This window comes from Elgaria multicarinata, chromosome 7 (genome assembly GCF_023053635.1).
Source record: "Elgaria multicarinata webbii isolate HBS135686 ecotype San Diego chromosome 7, rElgMul1.1.pri, whole genome shotgun sequence".
NCBI lineage: Eukaryota > Metazoa > Chordata > Lepidosauria > Squamata > Anguidae > Elgaria > Elgaria multicarinata.
In genome coordinates, this window is record NC_086177.1 from 56,620,474 (window position 1) to 56,642,271 (window position 21,798).

The window sequence follows — 21,798 nt, forward strand, 5'->3', positions numbered from 1 at the left end:
GGAAAGTCCTTGGAAAAACAGCATGGGGGGGGGGAACACATCCCCCATGCCCCCAATCTTTCTGTTGTTGTTTTTCTGGACCTCCAAATCTCTATGACCAGCTGAAAAGGAAGGAGTTCAGGGAGAAGAGGAGCCCAATGAAGCTGGACTTTCAATCCAGCTTCCCAACTGCTACAGCTTGATGGAATGGCTGCTGCCAGTACTAGATGAGGGAAGAGCCCAGCTGAGCTTGTCTTTCAGCAGACTTGATGGAGTGGCCCTGCCTCCCATCTCCCTCTATTGCAGTTTAATCTAACTGCTATTAAGTTGAGCTTAAATGCAACCAAGGATTTTAACATTAAAGGCACAAGTAAAATAATATAGTAAAACTAAATTTAATTATTCTAGTTTAACTTTTGATGTTTCATGTTCATTTTACCTGTTAATTTTTTTTAAGTACAAAAGTTAACAAAAACTGTTGGAATACAAAAACAAAAAGTTACATTCCTTTGGAAGATTGGCTGTATCCCAAGAAAAAATATCCTTGCATTTTTTCCTTTTTTGGGCAGAGAGCACAGTAGGTTTTGTAATGTATAATGATAACTTCTCATCCATTATTTCATCCAAATTTGACTAATACTATTAAAAACCGAGCTAAGAACGAACTTACCTTTTTTTGTTTATGCTTAATACTTGCTCTAGTACAAAATTGTCTATATAATTAAACATACTCAGCTTGTCATTAGATTTGTGATAAAAATAGGCCTCAGAGGGAAAGAGGAAAGAAGTTCAACTTTTGAAGAAGCAGCTGCTAGAGACACCAGCCTCTCTCTTTTTCGGAGGGAAAGGCCTCAAAACAATATTCGTACTACAAGTCACGATCGCATCTTGCAAGGAGAGGAAGTTCTACAGTGTCGCAAGACAACTTGCCATCTAGTTGCTGCTATTGCCTGGCTGGTGAGAAGCCTTACCTGTGGGACTTATCTGCCTTCTTGCAGACTCTGGTCCAGCGAACTGCCACCCCCAGCTGCAAACAACTCTGGGAGCTGAGGCATAAAAGGTAGGCCCCTGCAGGGGTGGGATTGCCACTGAAAGGGGCAACACCAAAGGCTGTTACCCCTTTGGGGAAGCCACTTCAGGGGTATATATGAGAAAGAGCCTGTTCGAAAGGCTGGAGGGGGGTTGCTTACTTCCAGTTTAGGTCTGCCTCTACTTAACACTGTGGGCGGGTACTGCCAGTTTGCAGTAGCAAAGTTGTGCTTTCCAGGGAAGGGAGGAAATGATGGGAGTCAGGGAGCAGCCATCACAGTTATACAGGACAGAGGGATGTAGGAAGTGTGTGTGGGGGGGGAAGCAGCTGCACCCTAATAAGAGAAAGAACAGCAATAATGTGCTGGCTGTCCCCAAACTGTATCTCAACTCAAATAACCTGGATGGCCCTGGCAACAGAACCCTTGGGTTGAAACTGCTGCTAGTGAATGCCAGGTCAGTGAATGGTAAAACAACTGCTATCCAGGACTTGATTCTGGATGAGCATGCCAGCCTGGCCTGTATCACAGACCTGGCTGGACAAATCTCCTTTGCTCACCAGGGTTCTCTGTCCAGCCGTGGGCAGGGAATTGGAGTGGCAGTGATCTATCGAGATTCCATCCTTCTGACCAGGTGGCTTGTCCCACAGTTTTCTTGGTTCAAGTGTGTGTATCTGAAGGTGGCTGCACAGGACAGAATAGGGATTATGTTGGTGTACCATACCGTCCACCTCACTGTTCAACAGTCTCCCTTCCTGAGCTAACCAGGGTAGTCTTGGGTTTGTGTTGGAGTCCCCCTGGCTTGTTGCACTGGGGGATTTCAACATCTATGCTGAGGCTCTCCAGTTGTGAGTGACTCAGGACTTCATGTTCACCATGACAACTGTGGGTCTGTCCCAAATGGTATCTGGCCCACCCATGCTGTTGGGCACACTCTGGACCTTGTTTTATGTGTTGGGCAGGATGATGATAATGATCTGAGAGTGGAGGAACTTTCTATAGTTCCGTTGTCATGAACAGATCACTACCTAGTGGGGTTTAAGACCTCTGCAGGGGTGGAGCACTGATTAAGATTGTCTGCCCCAGGAGGCTGATGGATCTGAATAGTTTCCTGACAGCTCTTGGGGATTTTCCTGTTGCTGTGGCAAGCGATTCTGTCAAAGCCCTGGACAATCTCTGGAACTGACATGATAGCTCCTGAGCATCATCTCTCACAAAGTGGAGCCACACCAGCCCCCTGGTTTTCTAGGGAGCTGCCAGCAATGAAATGAATGAGACAGTGGCTCTGTTCAGAAGACACCTTAAACTACGGCTTTAACCATGGTGCTTAAGCCAAAAAGCCTTAAGCACTGTGGTTAAACCCGTGGTTTAAGGTGTCTTCTAAACAGGGCCAGCTACTAGAGCGATGCTGGTGGAAAACTCGAAGATACAATTGAACACAGGCTAGAGCCTATCTAAAGGCCTCCTCTGTGGTAATACATGCAGCAAAAAAATTTTTTTTTCCTCTGCCACTATTGCATCTGCAACAAGATTCCCAGCAGAGCTGTTTCGAGTGGTCAGGGGCCTTTTACACACTGGCCAGCAAAAGGAGAATTCAGACTTTTCGGCAGCTCGCTGAAACAATTTGTCCAGTACTTTGCAAACAAAATCGCTCAGATCTTCTCTGACTTGGACACTATAGTTGATACAGACCCAGTGGATGTAACTTTGGCCTCTGCTTCTCAGTTTCTAACTTCTCAGTTAGATCCTCGCCCTTCCTCGCTCATAAAAGCAGCCAGAGGGGGACTGGCCAAGGGGGTAAGTGCCTCCTTCCGCCAAGGCAGGATTTCAGCCTGCCTGAAGGAGGTGGTGGTAAGACCTCTGTTGAAAAAGCCCTCCTTGAACCCCACTGTATTAGATAATTACCAGTCAGTCTCCAATATTCTATTTCTGGGCAAGGTTTTGGAACATATGGTGGCCTTCCAACTCTAGGGATTCCTGGATGAGATGGATTATCTAGATCCATTTAAATCTGGCTTCAAGTCCTTGTTATGGGACAGAAACAGCTTTGGTTGCCTTGATGGATGACCTATGCTGGGAACTGAACATGGTGTGTGTATCCTTGTTGGTTCTGGTGGACCTCTCAGCGGCTTTCGATACCATTGACAATGGTATCCTTCTGGGCCGCCTCGCTGAGATGGAACTTGGAGGCACTGTTTTACAGTGGCTCCATTCCTTCCTGGAGGGGTGGACCCAGAAGATGTTTCAGGGGGATTCTGTTTGACTTGTTGGCCTGGACTGCTTCATAAAGGTCAGGCAGTGAATATAGAAGTCCACCCAGTCTGCCTCTCCAAAGGACAGAAGTCAGTTGGAGTGCCCATTAGTCAACGGTAGCTTCCTGACACAGCAGGTACACTTTTTGAGGTAGGCATTGGAGGTCATGTACTCCAAAGAGACAATAATGAAAAAAGGGAGAAAATTCATAGAATATAGGAAAGAAGGAAAGAAAGAAGAGAAAGAATAACTCTGTTCAGCATCCCAAGAAGAGACAGTAGAATTTTTGTATATTTTTTTGCCATGAAGAGACAGAACATTCCAAATGCTGCAGCGAACGAAAAGGAACTGAAAGGCAAGCAAGAGACATGTCCACAGTGAACACAGAAGAGGTGGGTGCGACTCCCGCCTAAAATTGTATTTAGCTCTAGAATGTTCCAAATGACTGTCCTGTGCAGGCGCATAACAAATATGTGTGAGTCACAGAGACTATGAAAAAGAACCAGGCTTGCCCCTCTGCAAATGGAAGGGCTTATGGAGGGAACTGAGATCCAGCTGAGGCTTTCTGCTAGAGGAAGACAGTGAGGTAGTGATATTCCCCAATTCCACCTGCCAAACTGTAACATTTCCTTAATGAGTATCAAGCTATGAATCTTGACTTGCATTATAAAGACAAGGGCAGAGACGGGAACAACCTAAGGTTTCAGGCAAAAGTGAATTGGCAGGTGACATTACTTCTTGCTAAGGGCTACTTCCACTGTTAATTTAAGACAAACATACACACCCATGTCATATGATGTGCATAAACATTATATAATAAAGCATTACATGTACTGCTTGTTTCTAAGAAAAAACTAATGAACAAAGCTCTGTTTATGAGAATGAGCACCTTTGCTGGAAAGGACTCATGTATGCAATATTTTCCAAGATAAATCCTACATGCAATCAACATAATAAGATACTTAAAATGTATAAAATTCAACTTACATAGTATTTACTCACATACCTCTCTAGCTACATTTCTATTCTCATATATTGTAAATAATCGTGGGGGGGATTACCCAAAAGTTATGCAGTTTTATAAACAGAAAAAGATGTTGAAATATGAACTAATTCGGAACTGAACATGTTAATATTTAAATTTTTACATTATTGTACATATATATATGAGGCAAAATCTGGGTGCCAAAACCTATGCACTCATACTGCATGTACATTTTCATTAAAGGGATAAATACTTCAATATATAAGAAAAAATACTGCTTTCTCAGTTATCTTTCTCCCCTGATTTTTCAAGTTCACAACAATAATTAGCATGTACTTATATCAATTATCCACTGCTCACCAAATAAAACAGCTAATTATTTCATCACTTTCATCATGTTACTACTAGCAGCCAAGAAACACTTTTCTATATATCTGTATGACATATTTGAGAAGGTAAAAGAATAAAAAAAGTACTACTATAGTGGAACCATAAGATAAAAATCACAAGAGGAATTATAGACACGTCAGATTCACCTATCAATAAGTTTTCCAACCACAAGGCAACAATATTATATAAATACGTATTTTCAAACAACGTTTCAGGACTAATGGTTGTTTCCATAGTAAGTCAAACAATTTTAAAACAAATACATTTTTAACTTGCTCCAAGCTCAAATTTTCCAAAGGACTCTAATTATTTTGCATTAAAGACAGATATACAGGGAGAAGCTTTATTTTGTTTAGATTTTAGATTTTTATACAAGCAATCCAATGGTTCCAGAAACCAATAAGTCTCGGGAAACAATCTCACATGTTACATATTTGCTAATTTAACAATGAGGAATTAAAACAGGCATCCCCATTATCAAAGGAAAAGTTACAAGCCAACTCCTGACAGTCTCCCAAAATATTTACCCCATTCCATTAGACAGTTGGCACAAAAAACTGGAAAGAGCAGAGATCTCCACAGTTATGACTTACAAACAAAAAGCTGTGCTTTTTAACTTTTCTTCCTAGGGCGTCAAATACGACAACAGGCTATATCTGTCAACTATTCCCCTAATATCATGGCATACACTGGGGGAAAGTGGGAAGTTTACACTAGATGTGCTAATCATATACAAGAGTAAAAAAAATATCCACAAACCCAACTCTCATTTATCATTTGATTTCTTTGCTTGTGAAAATTTAGCTTCGAAATTCGAATTATTTTAGTTTCCTTTGTCACAAATATTTTTTTTCTATTAAATCAAGACATGACTAACATATGCAAACATGCAGCTCATATTTCAAGGAGCCAGGTTTTTGAGAATGAATGGGAATTTGTAAGAATACACATAAAGCCTTGCTGAATCAGACCAAAAGTTCAGCTAGTTCAGCATTCTGTTTCTAGCTGCGGCCAGCCAAATGATTCCAGAAAGCTCATAAATAGGACATGAAAGCAATAATCTTCCCCTGTTTGTCGTTAGCATTTGGTGTGTGCAAGCATAATGCCCCTGAATGTAGATGTTTCTTTTAGCTAATAACCATTGACAAGTTGAAGGCCTAGAAGGAATCAGGGGGACAACAGAAATGCTCCCCATAGCTCAAGACTTCTGAACTCTGAATCCACTTAGCCTGGCCCTGAACACAACAGTCTAGCACTACAGTATAACATATAGAGCTATACTGCTGAAGTTCAGGGCTAGGTAAGCATCTAGACTTGAATCTGAGTGTTAAAATGCTAGGTATGATGCTTATTTACTTCTCCCTCTCTCACACTTCCTAGGGATCCCAATGATCCCATTTTGTGGCAGTGAACGCTATAATTTAAATATGCATTGGGCATGTGCAAGTACCCCAGAGTAATTCAGATTATTCTGAATTTTATTTGTATCAGCTTCATTTGCTTTTGTTAAATTATGTTATTAGATATGAAATGCCTAAAATGATACTAGGTGCTATACATAAAACTCACATACAAAATGTCTGCCTGTATTTATACATTTACATGTGGAGTGGCAGGGGAAGAAGATTACTGAAGAAAATTCAAGCCACTAGGAGAATGCAATCTTATGTCATGCACAGTTTTCAAATACTTAGCAGAAGTTATCAGTAATTATAGAACTCTGTTATTCCCACTTCATTTTGCTAGAAATTTTCTCATATGGCCTTTTCTTTTCCCATTTCTGCATTTAAGATCTGATTCTTATGAATTATTTTATTTTATAAAAATGCATACACTGCCCTTCAGCCAATTTGTTCCCAGGGTAGTTCACAACAATAAATACAAAATCAGAATACGACAATCAAAAATAGTAGGACCACCAATTAAAAACAGCAGACTAAAACAATTAGAGCACAGAACTCAAAAAGCCTGGAAGAACAAAAAGGTATTCACCCAATGCCAAAAATATGGCAATGTAGGTAGCAGGTAAGACTCTCTGGGAAGAGAGTTCCATAAATAAGGCACGAACACTAAAATACGCCCTCTTTCCTATTGCTACCAGCAGGATCTCAGATGGGAGGCGCATCCATAAGAAAGCACCAGTTTTAAAATCTCTTCACTGGCTGCCGATTAGTTTCCGGGCGAAGTACAAAGTGTTGGTTATTACCTTTAAAGCCCTACATGGTTTGGGTCCAGGCTACCTGCGGGATCGCCTTCTCCCATGCAATCCGCCCCACACACTCAGATCCTCTGGGAAGAATCTGCTTCAGCTAGTATAAACTAGATTAACAACTGTTATCCAGAGGACCTTCTCTTCTGCTGCTCCCAGACTGTGGAATGGCCTGCCAGAGGAAATTCGTCAACTTGACGGTCTTTTGAGAATTTAAAAAAGCAATAAAGACTGATCTATTCCAGCAGGCCTATCCAGTGAAATTTTAGAATGTTTTAATGATATTTTAATGTTTTAAAGATGTTTTAATCATGTATGGTATGTTTTTAATCAGTTTTTAATGTATATTTTATATAATGTTTTTACACTGTTTTATACTTTGAATGGTTTTAGTTTTTGTGAACCGCCCAGGGAGCTTCGGCTCTTGGGCGGTATAAAAATGCAATAAATAATAATAATAATAATAATAATGAGACAAGTCAGAGTTCCAGGTTCAAATGTCACGATAAACAACCCAGGAACAGATCAGAAGCCGGACAGGAGCAATCAAGCTGTGGTGACAGCTCAGGATTTTTTTAAAAAATTGGGTTGTCATTGCATGCAAACCGGGCCAGTATACAGATGGTTCCTTCCTAGACAGTGATGAGATGCAGACTGCTGCATCATGTGCCTTCACACCATGTCCTAGGACCTAGAACCATTATCCATTATTAGCACAAGGGTAGACACTGAACCATGGGTAAGGCCAAGAAGAGGAGTCAAGGGAAGGAAATATGCAAGACAATAGTTAAGAGTGGCAACACTGCATTTGCAGATGTGCAGATGGGGCTGCTATGCAGAGGAGGTAGGGATGAGAAAAAATCCACCAGTGACTTGATGAGATTTTTTAACTGAATGGTTTTAACGGCTGTTTTATCTGCTATGTTGTTTTAGTGCTGCTTTCACGGCTTTGGTTGTCTAGTCTACTGCTATCATGATCTCTCTAAAGTATTATGTTGTTCTTTTATGGCCTTTTGCTATTTGAATATTTTATCTTAAACTGTAAAGCAGATTATACATATCTGAAATAAACCTATATCAGATCAATTTTATACTTGCTAAATGTTAGCTTTAAAATGCATGATACCTTAAAAAAAACCTTCTCTTACCCATGAAGGGGTAAAAAGCAGAAACCATTCTACTCCCCTTTCTGAAGACTGCCAAGAAATAAACCAAACACATATCAGCTTCCTTCTAAAGTGCAAACTCAATTATCAATAAACACAGTTTTAACTACACAGACATTAGTAGACACAATTAGATTTAGAAGTTGAAGGATGACTTTTTTCCAGGCTTTATACACAGGATCATTATGGAGGACAATTCTAAATAATGCTAGTGATAGAAAATACAGAAAAAGATAATAGTTATTCCAAGTTTATTCTGATGTGCTGGTAAAGTCATATATTTCTGTACTTTCTTTTTAACTATAATATTTATAAAGTAAATATTAGAAATATTTGTCATCTATATTAGCATGTATAAAATGTAATAAATAAATAAATAAATACCTTGCTCTTTACCAATGGCATTCTAATTGTAGCAGAATCAGAATGACTGGGTTCAGACTATCATGCAGGGGAAAGAAGCCATCAAGGATTCTCTCCATGCCCCTGCGCATGCCAAACACAACCACCATTTGCACAGTCTCTCATTATGGGTGGACAAAACGCCAACTCCATTATGGGGGATTATGCAAATGGTGGCCACACTCAAGGGGGCAATGGGAGAAGCCACAACGCCTTCTTCTCAATCGTCAGAATACACACCCCAGTCAGTTTGTGAGCTCCCTTTCCTTAAGGACTATATTTGTGAAAAAATACATAAGCATGAAGAACTAGGTCTATATTTTAACAGGGTGCCTTTTTTTTTAACAACAGATTTAACATAGACAATAAACTGATACCAGATGGAGAGAGCTGGAGATTCTTTCACCTGAACCTTTTAAACTCAAATTTGGTAAATTATGGCCATTCATCATAGTTTACAATTATTGCTTCTTAGTTGTTTATCCAGACACTGCACAAAATGTTGCTGCTATAAGTGTATATGATGGGCCCTGTTTTTGAATTAGCTGTAATCACATCATTTTAGAATTTACATCTATTCAGCAGAACAGTGTGCATGAAGAGTAGCTTCCTGAGCCCTGCACTCATTTTCTCCTTGTGGGGAGAGATGCATGGCAACCACTCACTCACAGAGCTTCTGTCTTGCTGGGATTCAGCTTGAGTTTATTGACCCTCATCCAGCCCATTTCTAAGTTTAAGCACTAGTCCAAAACTTGCACAACCTCTCCTGATTCAGGTGTCACAGGAAGATATAGTTGCATGTCATCAGCATACGGATGGCATTTTGCTCCAAATCCTGTAATGACCACTCCCAACAGCTTCATGTAGATGTTAAATAACACTGGGGACAAGATGGTGCCTTGCAGTATCCTATAGCTCAATTGCCAAAGGGTTGAAGAATGGTCACCCAATCTTACTCTCTGAAATTGACCCTGCAGGTAGGAAACGATCAACTGTAATGCAGTGCCTCCAACGCCCATCCCACATTCTTTTTCCAGGGGGAAAGAATTGTGAATAATAGCAAAAGCCAATTAGTGAATAAACAGCGTTGCACTCCCCTGTCCCTCTCTCAATAAAGGTCATCCATCAGGTCAACCATGGCTGACTCAGTGCCGTAACCAGGTCGAAACTCAGATTGAAATCAGCCTAGATAAGCAGTGTCCTCCAAGAGTGGTTGCAGTTCTTCCACATATCATTGCTGCCTACTGTCTCACAGCTAATGAAGAAAGCTTCTATGTTTCCTCCTGTGTGGTAAGACGGAAACACTCCCATACCAATTTGAAAGGAGAAAGGATTTAATGATCTGTATGCAACAGGTTTGGACTTGGGTGCACAACTCAATTCTCATCTGTTCCAGTTTCAAAAAAAATCCTCAACTCAAGTTCATGTTGCCTCTGAACATCTTTCTCCCTCCTCTCTGCTTCCATACAGACCATCTCAAGCTTGAACTTAATTCTCCACAAATTTATGTAGACAGGATTCCTTTCCAAATCTTTGTCAGATCCCTTTAACTTGGATACTTTCTTAGAAGGCATTCTCTAATTTTTGGTCTTTAAATATGATCCACACTGTCTTAAGCAGGAATGGAACAGAGAAATAGATTGTCCTATTTTGTCTGATCAATGGATTGCTATCTGTGGTGTGTCTGTAGATCTTCTGTAATGTCTTATTCAGAAAAAAAGGCAGGTTGCTTCTCTGTAACTGTAGCTCTTCAAGTGGTCATCTGTGAATTCACAGGCACAAAGCCCATATGTGTGATGTGCAGAGACCACACAGAACTACTCTTATTTCGGATCTATTGGACACCACGAAGTCTCTTTAATAAAGTTTTGTCTAACTCGGCTAGTTGTTAGAGATATAATACAGTTAATGCTTCTTTTAATCATATGTTTTGGAGACACCCCACAGTTGCCTTCTCTTGGGAGGAAGTTACCATACAGATAAGCTTCTTATTGGAATACTCTTAATATTTACTGATGTGCATGTTCTTCTAAATTATTTACCGGCTTCTTCAAATTTAACACAGGGCCAGCTTAAATGAAATTTTCGTACCCTTTTGACCGCCAAAAGATGGATACAACAACACTGGAAGGATAAATGCTAATCTCCCACAATTCAATGGATAGAAGACATAACAGCGCTAGCAACATTTGAAAGAGTAGTATACTGGTACCTCTTGCAAATGGACCTATATATGGATATTTGGTCAGCTTTTATTGAAGTTTATCTATAATCTTTTTGTTGTTGTTTTTTAGTATGTTGTAATAATTGAAATTGAGATCTTTAAAGTATGTAGCTATATTAGTTTTTTATTTTCTCTTACTCTTTTGTTTGTTTTGTTAAAACTCACAATAAAAACTTTTATTAAAAATTATTTGGTCTTTAACTAAACCAAACAATACTTTAAAAATACTGGATTGTAATTCTTCTGTGATCTTTTTCATTAAAATTCTAGTCATCCACACTCCAGGTTATTCAAGGCTTTTATGCTATCTTTAAAAAAAAAAGCACAAATTCTGATTTCACAAATTCAAATGCCACCACTTTGCTACCAAATTGTCCATCACATCTCAACTTTCAATCCCTTCTCTCCCTCTCTTCTCATTCACAACCTGTTTCTGATGCTACTCACTAAGTAACTTAACTAACTCTGGCCCCTATTTCCTTTCACTATCTCACCATTCTAATTCCACTCCCTCCTTCCCTGTCCTCCTCCTCACATTCCATTCTGGTCTCAGCTGTCCATTACTTCCTCCACTCACTCTTCGATTACAGTGATATTGCCTCAATTACATGGTATTAGACTGTAATTTTATGAGGTCAATAAATCAACCATGCAGGTTGCATGGTGTAGAATAAGCTTGTTCTAAAAACCCAGTTTAACTTCTCCCACTTATCCAACCTTAGTATCTGTGTTTATCAGTATCTACTCAACCCTGATCTAGCATATACAGCCTGGTTACTGGATATAACATAAGTACAAGCTGTCACAATCAAGTGAAGAGGTGGTAAACCATTTCAAAGTAATGGCACTTACTTTCAAAAGCCTAAATGGCTTAGAACTCAAATACCTGAAGCACAGCCTCCACCCAGCCAGCATGAGCACTAAGATCTTCAAATGAGGCCTTTCTCCAAGTACCATCAGTTGGTAAAGTGTTTATATATCTACAAGAAAAAGGGCTTTTCTGGGGTGGAGTCCCTAACTTTAATATGCTCTCCTCAAGGAGTTTGACTTGCGCCAATACTACTTCAGTGTCAGGCCAAGACATTTTTATTTGCCCAGACATGTTTAATTGGTTTTATGGCCTCTGCCTGCTTTATAGTTTTGTTGTCTCTGTTTTATTGAAAGATGGTTTTTTTTATACTATCTTTTTATTGTGCACTGCTCTGGAACCCATTTGAACAAGGGACAGTTCAGATTCTTCAAAAATAAAATAAAAAGATATAAACACAACTTTTTCTGGGCTGTACCAGTTCAGAACAGTTTGGTGTTCACATGACAATGTTCCTCCTCCATCTGAAAAGATTCCCGCAACATAGAAAACTAGAATATACACGCTTGGACCTTACAGAAATCTTCAGAGGCTCTTTTCCAGATACCTCAACCAAATGAGATGAGATAGATGGCTACTAAGGAAAGGGACTTTTCAGTGGTGGCAGCCTAGTTATGGAATACCCTCCCCTCCCCGGAAAAGCTCACCTGGCCCCTATGATGTGGTCTTTTCAGAACCAGGTGAAGGGCTTTTTATTCTTCCAAGCTTTTTAGTTCTTCAGTTAAAAAAAAATGCTAATTTGTTTTAAGGAGCCTGTAGCTGCTGCCATATTAATTTCCCATGAATGCATCTGAGCACATTACTTATCCTTTGTGACTAGCTATGTCCACCTATGACAGCCATTTTACGGTTGTGCTCAAGACAGTTTCTCAAATTTCCAAATGTGCCCACAGGCCCACAACATTGCTTACCTCAGGTGCTTATACTTCCTCAGGGAGGCTAACAACAATTAAAACCAACCATAAAGTACAGTAAAATTCCAAAATACAATACAAAAAAAGGAAGGTACAAGAGATAACACACTGACAAAAATGTATCTATCCAATAAAACAAAAATCCACATGAACAAGAAGATTTTTCCAGTATGGGAAAACTCTGTAAGAGAGGAAGCCAAATAACCCTTCTAGGGCAATAAATTCTACAGTTTAGATGTGGCCATGGAGAAGGCCCTCCTGTCTCCAGTAGCTATGCATCCTCCTTCAGATCTTAGGTCACAGCCAGGCTGTTATGGAAAGAGACCATTCCTAAGATATCTCAAATCTAAGCCATGTAGTATTTAAATATCTGCCCAGAAACACTGGTAAGCAGCGCAGCCCTTGAAGGACATGTGAAATATGATCCTAGAAACAAGCACCTGCAAGCATTCTTGCTGCTGCATTCTGGACCAATTGCAGTTTTCAAAGACTGAAGAGATAGTCCCATATAAAGTGCATTGCAGTAATGCAGACTAGATCTAAATAAGGCATGTGTCACCATGGCCAGAAAGATCAGAATCCTCCCACTCCTGCTGCCTTTTTTAGGCTTCTCCCCACCTTTTTACTGTTATCAATTATGTTTGCCAGCTCCAGAGTTGGCTTGTGCTCCCCCAAATTCCAGGGACATGTTGGAGGCATTGGGAAGACTACAAATCCAACACTACCCCTTATTTGCCCAAGACATGTCACAGAAACTCTCTTTTTTGCATCCACTGACAGAGACACAAGACTGTACTTCTCTTCCCTCCAAGCTTGTACTTCTCTTCCTCTCCCCTCAGAAGTACAGATCCTAAACATCCTGTGGCCCTGGGACACCCTCTCATGGATCTTAATGTAGCTTAAGTGTTATATTCAAACAAATTCAAAGCTTTGCTTCAAAATTATTTTTATCAGAACATTTTAAAATATATTAAGACCTGACCACTCAGTAATAAACTCCTCTTACATTACATAGACGTTGACTGCGTTCAGACAACACAATAGTCAATGGTGGGGTAATAATCAACTCAACAGTTGTTTATCTAGGGGGTACTCCCCACACAACATAATAATAATCAACCGTGATGTGGATTACGATCAGCACTAAGTTGACTAAAATCTATCCTGCCAGCTGGACTAGAGTGGCAGCCACTGCTTTGACTGCTCTTGCCTTGCAACTCTGTGGCTGACAAAATAGCCAATGGTGGTCGAGGAAATAACTAACAGTGCCCTACACACAACGTGATAATCAACAGTGGTTCAAATAGCCAACTCTGCACAGCATTGGTTATTTCAGCCAAATAACCAACCATTGGTTAATAAACTCCCTCCACACAACGTGATAACCCATGGTGGGTTAAATAACCCACCATTGACTATTTAAACCACCATTGGTTATTGTGTTGTCTGAACCAGTCATTAAGAAAAAAAATGAAAGCACTAAAAATAGTTAAAGTACTAATTTCAGCATGCCTGAGAAATTGTGTACATAAATGTGTGCATATCCTAGGGATAGTCATCTGAAAAAAGTGAATTACAACTTTGATTTTAGATTTGACTAGTTGTAAAATTTAGTGGAAAAGTTTCCACAGAAAAATATAGCAGTAGAAAACATTCCAGAACGATTTCCACCACACATCATTTAGTCACACTTAGAACTTGATGTTAACAGAGTACTTTCAAGTGTTGCAGAATACAGAATATCTTCAGAGATTTGGCACAAAGGTGCAATCTAGAAGTTCACAAAGCATACTGCTACTGCAACATCGCCTCAAGGCTTTTTTATAACACAGCTGCCAACTCCTCTTTCTTTTCACATGACTTGTATTCCTACATCTTCTGCATCAAAGGAAGTATTGAGTCTGAAAATATGGACACAAAAATCAAGGAACAAAGTAATGTGAAATGAGCTGAGAAGCTTGCTTCAATTTTGGTAAACTTTCCATTTTCTAGACCTATTGATGCTCAGCATGAAAGTTCAGAATAAGCAGTTATGAATTTCTCAGATACTAGTTGATAAACGTATGCTACTATTTTTTTTAAAAAAAACTGTATTGTGTTTTGGGATGGAACAGGATAATAAATAAGGATGACTAATTTAATCTATCAGCAGTTATGACAACATTTGCCATATGCAATGATAAAACAACCCTTAAAGATTTCTAAAATTTATGTTGCACCATTGAATGGCCAAATTGGTATTCTTAGGCTGGCTTACAAAAAGAAAAAATATAAAATGTTACAAAACAAAAATAAAGCAGCACAGCTCAAGAATTCCAATCAATAGTATGATATGCTATAACTGAACATCAGTATGTATTGTCTCTCCTTATTTCATTCTAAGTGTGGTTTATGAGATTCTTTGCCACAAAATTTAATTTATTCTGTTTTCACATGGTAATTCTAAATAAAAGATTTTCCTATGCAATGTATTTAACCCAAGTAATAAATGATTACTTCTTGTTTGGCCCTTGGGCAAGACACCCCCAATGTCCCCCTCTCTCAGTGAGTCTATCTTCTCACCACCATTGTTACTAGCTACTATTGCTCCTCCTCTCTCGTAATTGCTACCATTTGCTAGTTTGACAAGCAAACATGCACTTGAACAAGTAGGCAATGATATCTACGACTGCTCTTTCCCATCACCATGGCTGCCAGTGAACAAGCAGGTTGCAATGGGGGAAAGGCGGGGAAACTCTATAGAGCTCTTGTCAGCGGGCCCGTGCTGTCGTGTCTCCCCCTGAGTCCTCATCATCAGAGGATCAGCATCAGCAGGCTGCCAGAGGTCAGAAGCTACCTGGTGTCAGGAGTTAAAAGGTTCAGAGCAGCCCAGGAAAGATGCTGGAACCCTCACACTCATTAGCCTGCACTCAGCTGGGGTGGAGGAGCCCTGTGATCCCCTTCATCACTATCCAACTCTGCTAAAAGGGCTTCAGCCAGGTTTTGCCTTCCCCCTGAAAGTAAGGTCAGCTACTAGTCCCTTCCCCAGGATTTGCTGGAGCTTCCCCTTCATCCTCTGATGAGGCCTCTGGCAGAGGTATGACACCTGCTGGGCTGTGGGCCCTTGGCAACTGCCTGAACATGCCTACCCTTGACACTAATCCTGGGAGTAGTAGGCCAAAACATCTGTGGGGCACCAACTTGTCTAACCCTTAGGGATTTAAATATATTAAGCAGTATAGAAGTATTGTTAACAATAATAAATTTCATAAATATAGTTTTTACCTTTAGGTGTTTAAACCTCTCACTACAACTACTGAAGGCAAAAAATAAGAGTTAGAATTCCAGTAAGACACCATCAACTTCACAAGGTGCACCTGGGGCTACATGAAATTCACAGGTTTCTTCACTTAAGATTCCTGACCTGTATTACTAGATTATATACATTCTTGGATACATATACATACAAATATATCCCTTGAGGGAATGGGAGAAGAAGCAGGAACAGCTGGGTGAGCTCCTCCTACCACCTATCTTCCAGTGGTGGTCCCTCCCCCAACTGCCACCAGAAGGGCATCTGAGGAAACATATCACCCTGAGGGGGTGGGAGAAAAAGCAGATTATGCTTTGAGCTCAAAATATTTTTTTAAAACAAAACAGCAGAAGAGAAGAAAGAGGAACAGGCCAGCAAAGAACAGGCCAGACGGACAATGGATGCAGTGCATACCTGAGCTCAACAGATAGATTTCCATCTATGTGGGTAACTGAATCAAGCATCACCATCATGCTTCCCCCACTCTTCTGTCCTAATCCCTTTCCCTGTGCCCTGTGTCTTTTTAGACTGTGAGCCTGAAGGCAGGGACTTCCAATTGTGATTGTTGAAAACTGCCCTGGGAGACTTTGGACTAAAGAATAGGATATAAATGCTTTGAATGAATGAATGAACGAACAATAAATCAATGGCCCCATTCAGAAGACACCTTAAACCACGGCTTTAACCACGGTGGTTAAGCCAGAAAGCCAGGCTGTGTTCAGAAGACACCTTAAACCATGGTTTTAACCACGGTGGTTAAGCCAGAAAGCCTTAATACATGGTTTAAGGTGTCTTCTGAACCCAGCCTGGCTTTCTGGCTTAACCACCATGGTTAAAGCCGTCTTCTGAACGGGGCCATTATAATCAATATGATCAGATATAATCAAGAAGCAGCTGACATGGCATTTGCTCCAAGAGATTGAGTACACCTGATTTTACATGTTGAGAAATAAATATGACTGCTTCCCTAACCAGGCTAAGATCAAGAAATGGATGAAAACACTACCCTGGAAAGTTTAGATCTAGTATTTATCTTACCAGGAAGTCAGCATCACTGTACACTTGTAAAGTCTGTTTTATATATTGCTAATGGTCTCTGATTAATGCTAGAAAATGCTTTTCCATGAAGGCAGTCCACTTTGAATGGAGTAATGCTTCAATACCTCTAACACAAGTATCAGTCTAAAGCACAAAGCATTTACTATAAGCAGCTGAAGATAGCATAAGAAGAACACCCCTTCTATTTGCCCAGATACATGTACTAGATGTATCTAATTGTTGCATCCTACCGTATGGACAACTGACTGGCAACTGTGATTATGAGAATATGCAAAGCCTTAGTGTAAATACGTATTTTTAAATTTTATTAATTTTCCAAATACAAAGACAAACTTACAAACAAACAAAATTAAAATTACATCTAGTTTAAGTCTTAACTTAACATTTAACATATTTCTCCCTTTACTTTACAAGCAAAAATATGGATGGAATCCAATGGCTGCTCCGAGATGTTATTTATGATTCTTCATAATAGCAAATTACATTTAGTCTCTTTTCCATAATCTGTTGCTGCATATGACACTGATTCATATATGAAATAAAATCATGCCATATTATATAAAAATCAAATATTTAAACTTTCCTTTAGTTAATTTGAGTTGCTATGTCAATTTTTCTACCATGGCTATTTGCCACAGCTCAATGTATCAAGTCTTTGATGTTAAAAGTTCTGCACTTTTAACTGTTACCCTATGAGCTGCCATCTAATTCCTTCAATATCACGTTTTCATTTTGTTCTTCCCATACTGTCATAGTGGTGTGACATATATAGTTTGATGTATAATATTTGCCATTTGTGAAAATAATCAGGTTCGGAAACTGTTACACAAAAGGACATGACGATTGACCACCACCTTGCTGATAACAGTTTCTCCAATATTTTCTATTATTTGTGTTTGCTATCCTTGCCAGACACACCATCATAATATACCATCAGTGCAATAACTTTAAACAATTCTCATTAAGGATTGTTTTCAATTATCCCATACATTTTGCTTTATTGTTGTCCAAAAATCATATTCCCATATTATTTTCAATCCATCTGAGTACCTGTATCTATTTCAATAAAATGTGTGTAAATTTTAGAGACTCATCATTTTGTAGTAATTATATGTTCCAATAAATACATTCAAATTGTCATATTTTTAACGATACTTTCTTACTAAAGAAGGAAAGGTATTTTAAGATACATGGGACTGTTGCAATAACCCTCCACTGTTTAGCTGCTTCAAAGTTGATGAGTTCCTCTCCCACCCATTTACAAAAAGAGGCTACCACATGGCTGGAAGCTTCTAGAGTTTTATCGACAACTAATTACCAGAACCCTTATTTTTAAAAATGAGAAAATAAAGTCATAGAGAGGGGAAAGGTATAATCGACATATCTGGTTTGCTATCTCACCAAACTTCCTCAATAGCTTCCTTTAACTGATTATAGATCATAGGTTATCAACTACGGCAACTAAATCTGAGCCCTACAATCAATATACAAACTTCATGAACTGATCATGAAATAGGGATAAGGTCAAGTTGGCTCTATAACATCTATTATAATATGGCCTTCAGTTTATATACACATTCGGAGAGCACCCTACCACACTTTGATGTTATATAACTTGCCATCACAGCCTTAAGATCCCTACAATATACAATCTGCAGCTGTAACTTCTTTCATCATGGGAACAAAAAAAGGATGAACAAGGTTGAAGGGTCTATTTACACTACCTAATTTGAAAAGCTGCAATTATGATCAAGTGCCTAAACTGGATCTATCAAAAGTTGGGCACATCATTGTGCCTGTTCACATGATCACCGCAGCCCACCAGCTGCCATTTTGAATATGCAAGCCACAGAGGGTGTATGCCATGGCTTGTTGTGTCATGCCAACCTGGGTGGCATGGGTTCCGCGAGATCTGTTGTAGCATTATCTGAGGGCTGTTTAACCCTTGTATAACCCACACCACCTGCCTTCACAAGACTTGACAAGCCACTGCATGTGCCAGCAGCAATTTGCATCCACTGGGGGCTGGGATAATGAGAACCTAGTCACTGATTTTAGCACTATTAGGTGCTAATAGCAACAAGTAAATGTCAGCCTGGAGCAATGTCAGTTGTCATGGACTCAAAGGGCCATGTGAATAGGACCTAATAAGAAGTTAAAATGGTTGAACCCTGAATCTTTACTCCTTTGTAACACAATTAAATTCCTTAAGAACATCAGAAATATTTAATGCATACTGTGTCATTTCTACTTGTATGGCTCTATTTCATATCCGATATCTTATAGGTACCTGCCTCTATCCAGTTTATAGATGTTTAAGTTCAGTATACAATGAACCCCAACAACATGTGACATCTTAAATTTGTCATAACTCAACCTGAGTTTTAGAAGAAGGCATGGGTTGTCAAACATTTTATTCAAAAGGACTCATTAGTAGAATTTATCCAGGATCCAGGCCAGCCACAACACTGAAATAACTTCAGTCCTAGTATACAGCTATAAAAACTCCCATGAATCACCTTCAGGCAACCCACATACATAAAGCTCCTACATAAGACTCTGACCCACTGCACTGTGAAAAGGGGTGTGTATTTTAGCTTAACAAGCCCTTAAAGCAGGGATGGGGAATATGTGGCTCTCCAGAAATTGTTGGACTGCACCTCCAATCATACTTCACTATCAGCTTTGTTGCGTAGATATGATGAGAGTTGTAGACCAACAACATCAGGTGGGCTACATGTTCCCCACCACTGCCTTAGAGACAACAGGATTTAATCATTGAGCAATTCTGAACAAACTTTATTAGGAAAGTTACGTGAAATATGGAGAAATTAGAAATGCATCTTTCTAGGTAGAGTGCTGTCATAAGCAGTCTCCTTTAAAGAAGTATGATAAGGAACTACTTATTAACTGAAGAGTCACTTGTTTAATCTGCTTTAGTTCAGAATCTAAGACACTAAAATATAATTGTACAGTACAATCCTATACAAGTCTACTCAAAAGTTAAATCCCACTGAGTTCAGTGGTACTTACTGCCAGCTAAATGTGTAGAATTGAAAGGAAAAAAATTACAGCTAAAAACTGATGGATTCAGTCTTGTCTACAATTCTGGTACCACCATTCCTACGAGTTTTCCATCATGTTTTGAGTTAATACATATCCTTAATCCCAGATGTAAAGGATAGAAGTTAGGTGGTATTTTGTTTTGTTTTACTTTCAACACTATATGTCTGCTTAATTGTCCTTTCCACAGCACAGGTAATACATTCAATGAGTGACAAGAGTTAATAGCATATTTTCAAGAATCTGGGGGAGGTAGGGTGGAAGGAAACCAAAGCAGTAACATTTCCCCCTTTAAAAAGATAGTTCTTTTGCACACCAGGATTTCCTGGGTTATAGTTGCAGCACATTAACTCTAAACACCTTTGAATACTACTGCTGCCTATCAGAATGTGAAAGCAAAGAAAGGGTATAACCTAAGACATACGAAGAGATGAACAACAGCCTCGTGGAAAAATATATCTCACACACCGCCCTGAATTCACTTACTACCCTCCATCAAACAAGCAAGGAAGCAAACGTCAGCAGACTTTTAAAAGACAGGAACAAAGGAGAATTCTCTCCTACATACTGTTTATGTTTATTGAAAAGAAGCTCATGCAACTTACCAACAAACAGTCCGAATTCACTTCAGATTTGGGGTCCTTTATCATCATTCCGATTTTTTCAAACCGACACTCAAAGCTTTCTCCTGTCGACATGGTGCTGAAGAGATGGTCGCTTTAATCCACAGAAAAGCAAAAACAAAACAAAAAAGAGGGTGTGATCCCTGAGTTGGTACTCCTAGCTCTCCTTCTCAAAGGACTGGGGATGTGCCGAGGTTGTCTTGCATGCTCTCCCCGCCACACATCCTCGCGCGAAAGAGAGTTAAAGCCGAAAATGGGAACAGAGGGGCTACTCCCTCCTGGGGGAGCAGTCTTTCCCACTGCCCCTTCACTCGGGAGTCTCTAGGCTGCCGATACAGCCCTGCCAGTCTTCTCTCGTCTCCAGCCTGGGGCCCCGAGTCTCTGCAGCCACATTTTCCCCAGTGAGGCAGCCGCCCTGGCAGCCAGCGTAGCGGTTCTTCCTCCTCCTCCGTGCCAGCTACCCACCAGCAGCTCCTTTGAAACGAGGGAAGGAAAGAAGAAAGAGAGAGCGAGGCCTACCATGAAAACAGGAAACTTTCTCAGCGCAGCGTCAGCGGGCTGCTCCCTCCATCGAGACGGAGGCCCGGGGAAAGGCACGGCGTCGTTCCCTGCCCAGCTGCAGCGGGGGTAGACGAGAGGGTGCCTGCTGCAGCCCTGGCCCCGCTTCTCCGAGATGGGGGTGGGGGAGCGTGTAAGCCTCCGCCTTGCCCTCCGGATACGCGCGGCTTTACCAACGGCCGCGTAACGGCTGAGGCATCTTCCTCCTTTCTTTGCTTTCCGCGGCCGCCCGCCCCGCCGGTTTTGTCTGGCTCTCGGTCTCTTTCTTCTCGGGTCCCCGCGGCGGCTCGTCACAGTCGCTCTGCTGCTCTCTCCCCTCCCTTTCTTTCCCGACAGGAGCCGCGCTTCCTACACTTCCACCGGGCTTCAAGTGCCGGGCAAGTCGGCTCGGTTCCGCTCCACTCCGCGACCCTGCCCTGTTCCGCAGTTGCTGGGGGGGAAGCCGCCGCCGCCGCCACCACCGCTGCTTTTTCTCCACCCGACGGTGAGGAAACGTGAGCGAAGGCAGGAGGAAAACGAGGCCTCAAAGCGGCCACCACTGCCTCAGTAGCTATTCAAGGAGGGCAGAGTCACACAAATATGTCCGCCTTCCTGTTCAAACAGACTGAGGAGACCGGAGCGAAGAGCGCATGCGCCTCAAGATGGGGGGGGGACGAGGACAACGAGCGCTGACTTCAGCGGCGGGCGGGCGCGCACGCGCGCCTTCTGCGCTGCTCTCTGTCTAGACTCTCCGGTGTCGGTGCGCCGCCGCCTTCTATTAGCACTAGAATGAGCGCGAGCATGAC

At 40.7% G+C, this 21,798-nt stretch overlaps 1 protein-coding gene across 4 annotated transcripts in view; it reads right to left on the minus strand.

Annotated features, from left to right (window-relative positions):
- ROCK1 (Rho associated coiled-coil containing protein kinase 1) overlaps positions 1–21,592 on the minus strand; it is a 90,593-nt gene extending 69,001 nt beyond the window's left edge. The window contains exons 1-2 of one of the 4 annotated variants that reach the window (XM_063130614.1): positions 20,975–21,589; positions 20,438–20,549 (exon numbers count right to left, since the gene is read on the minus strand). In XM_063130614.1, coding sequence (XP_062986684.1) covers positions 20,438–20,530 — 93 coding nt within the window. In that variant the 5' untranslated portion in view covers positions 20,531–20,549; positions 20,975–21,589. Of the gene's footprint in view, positions 1–20,437 lie in introns of all 4 variants that reach the window. The other 3 variants (XR_010025663.1, XM_063130613.1, XM_063130615.1) reach the window with 3 other exon arrangements.
- Positions 21,593–21,798: the final 206 nt, after the last annotated feature.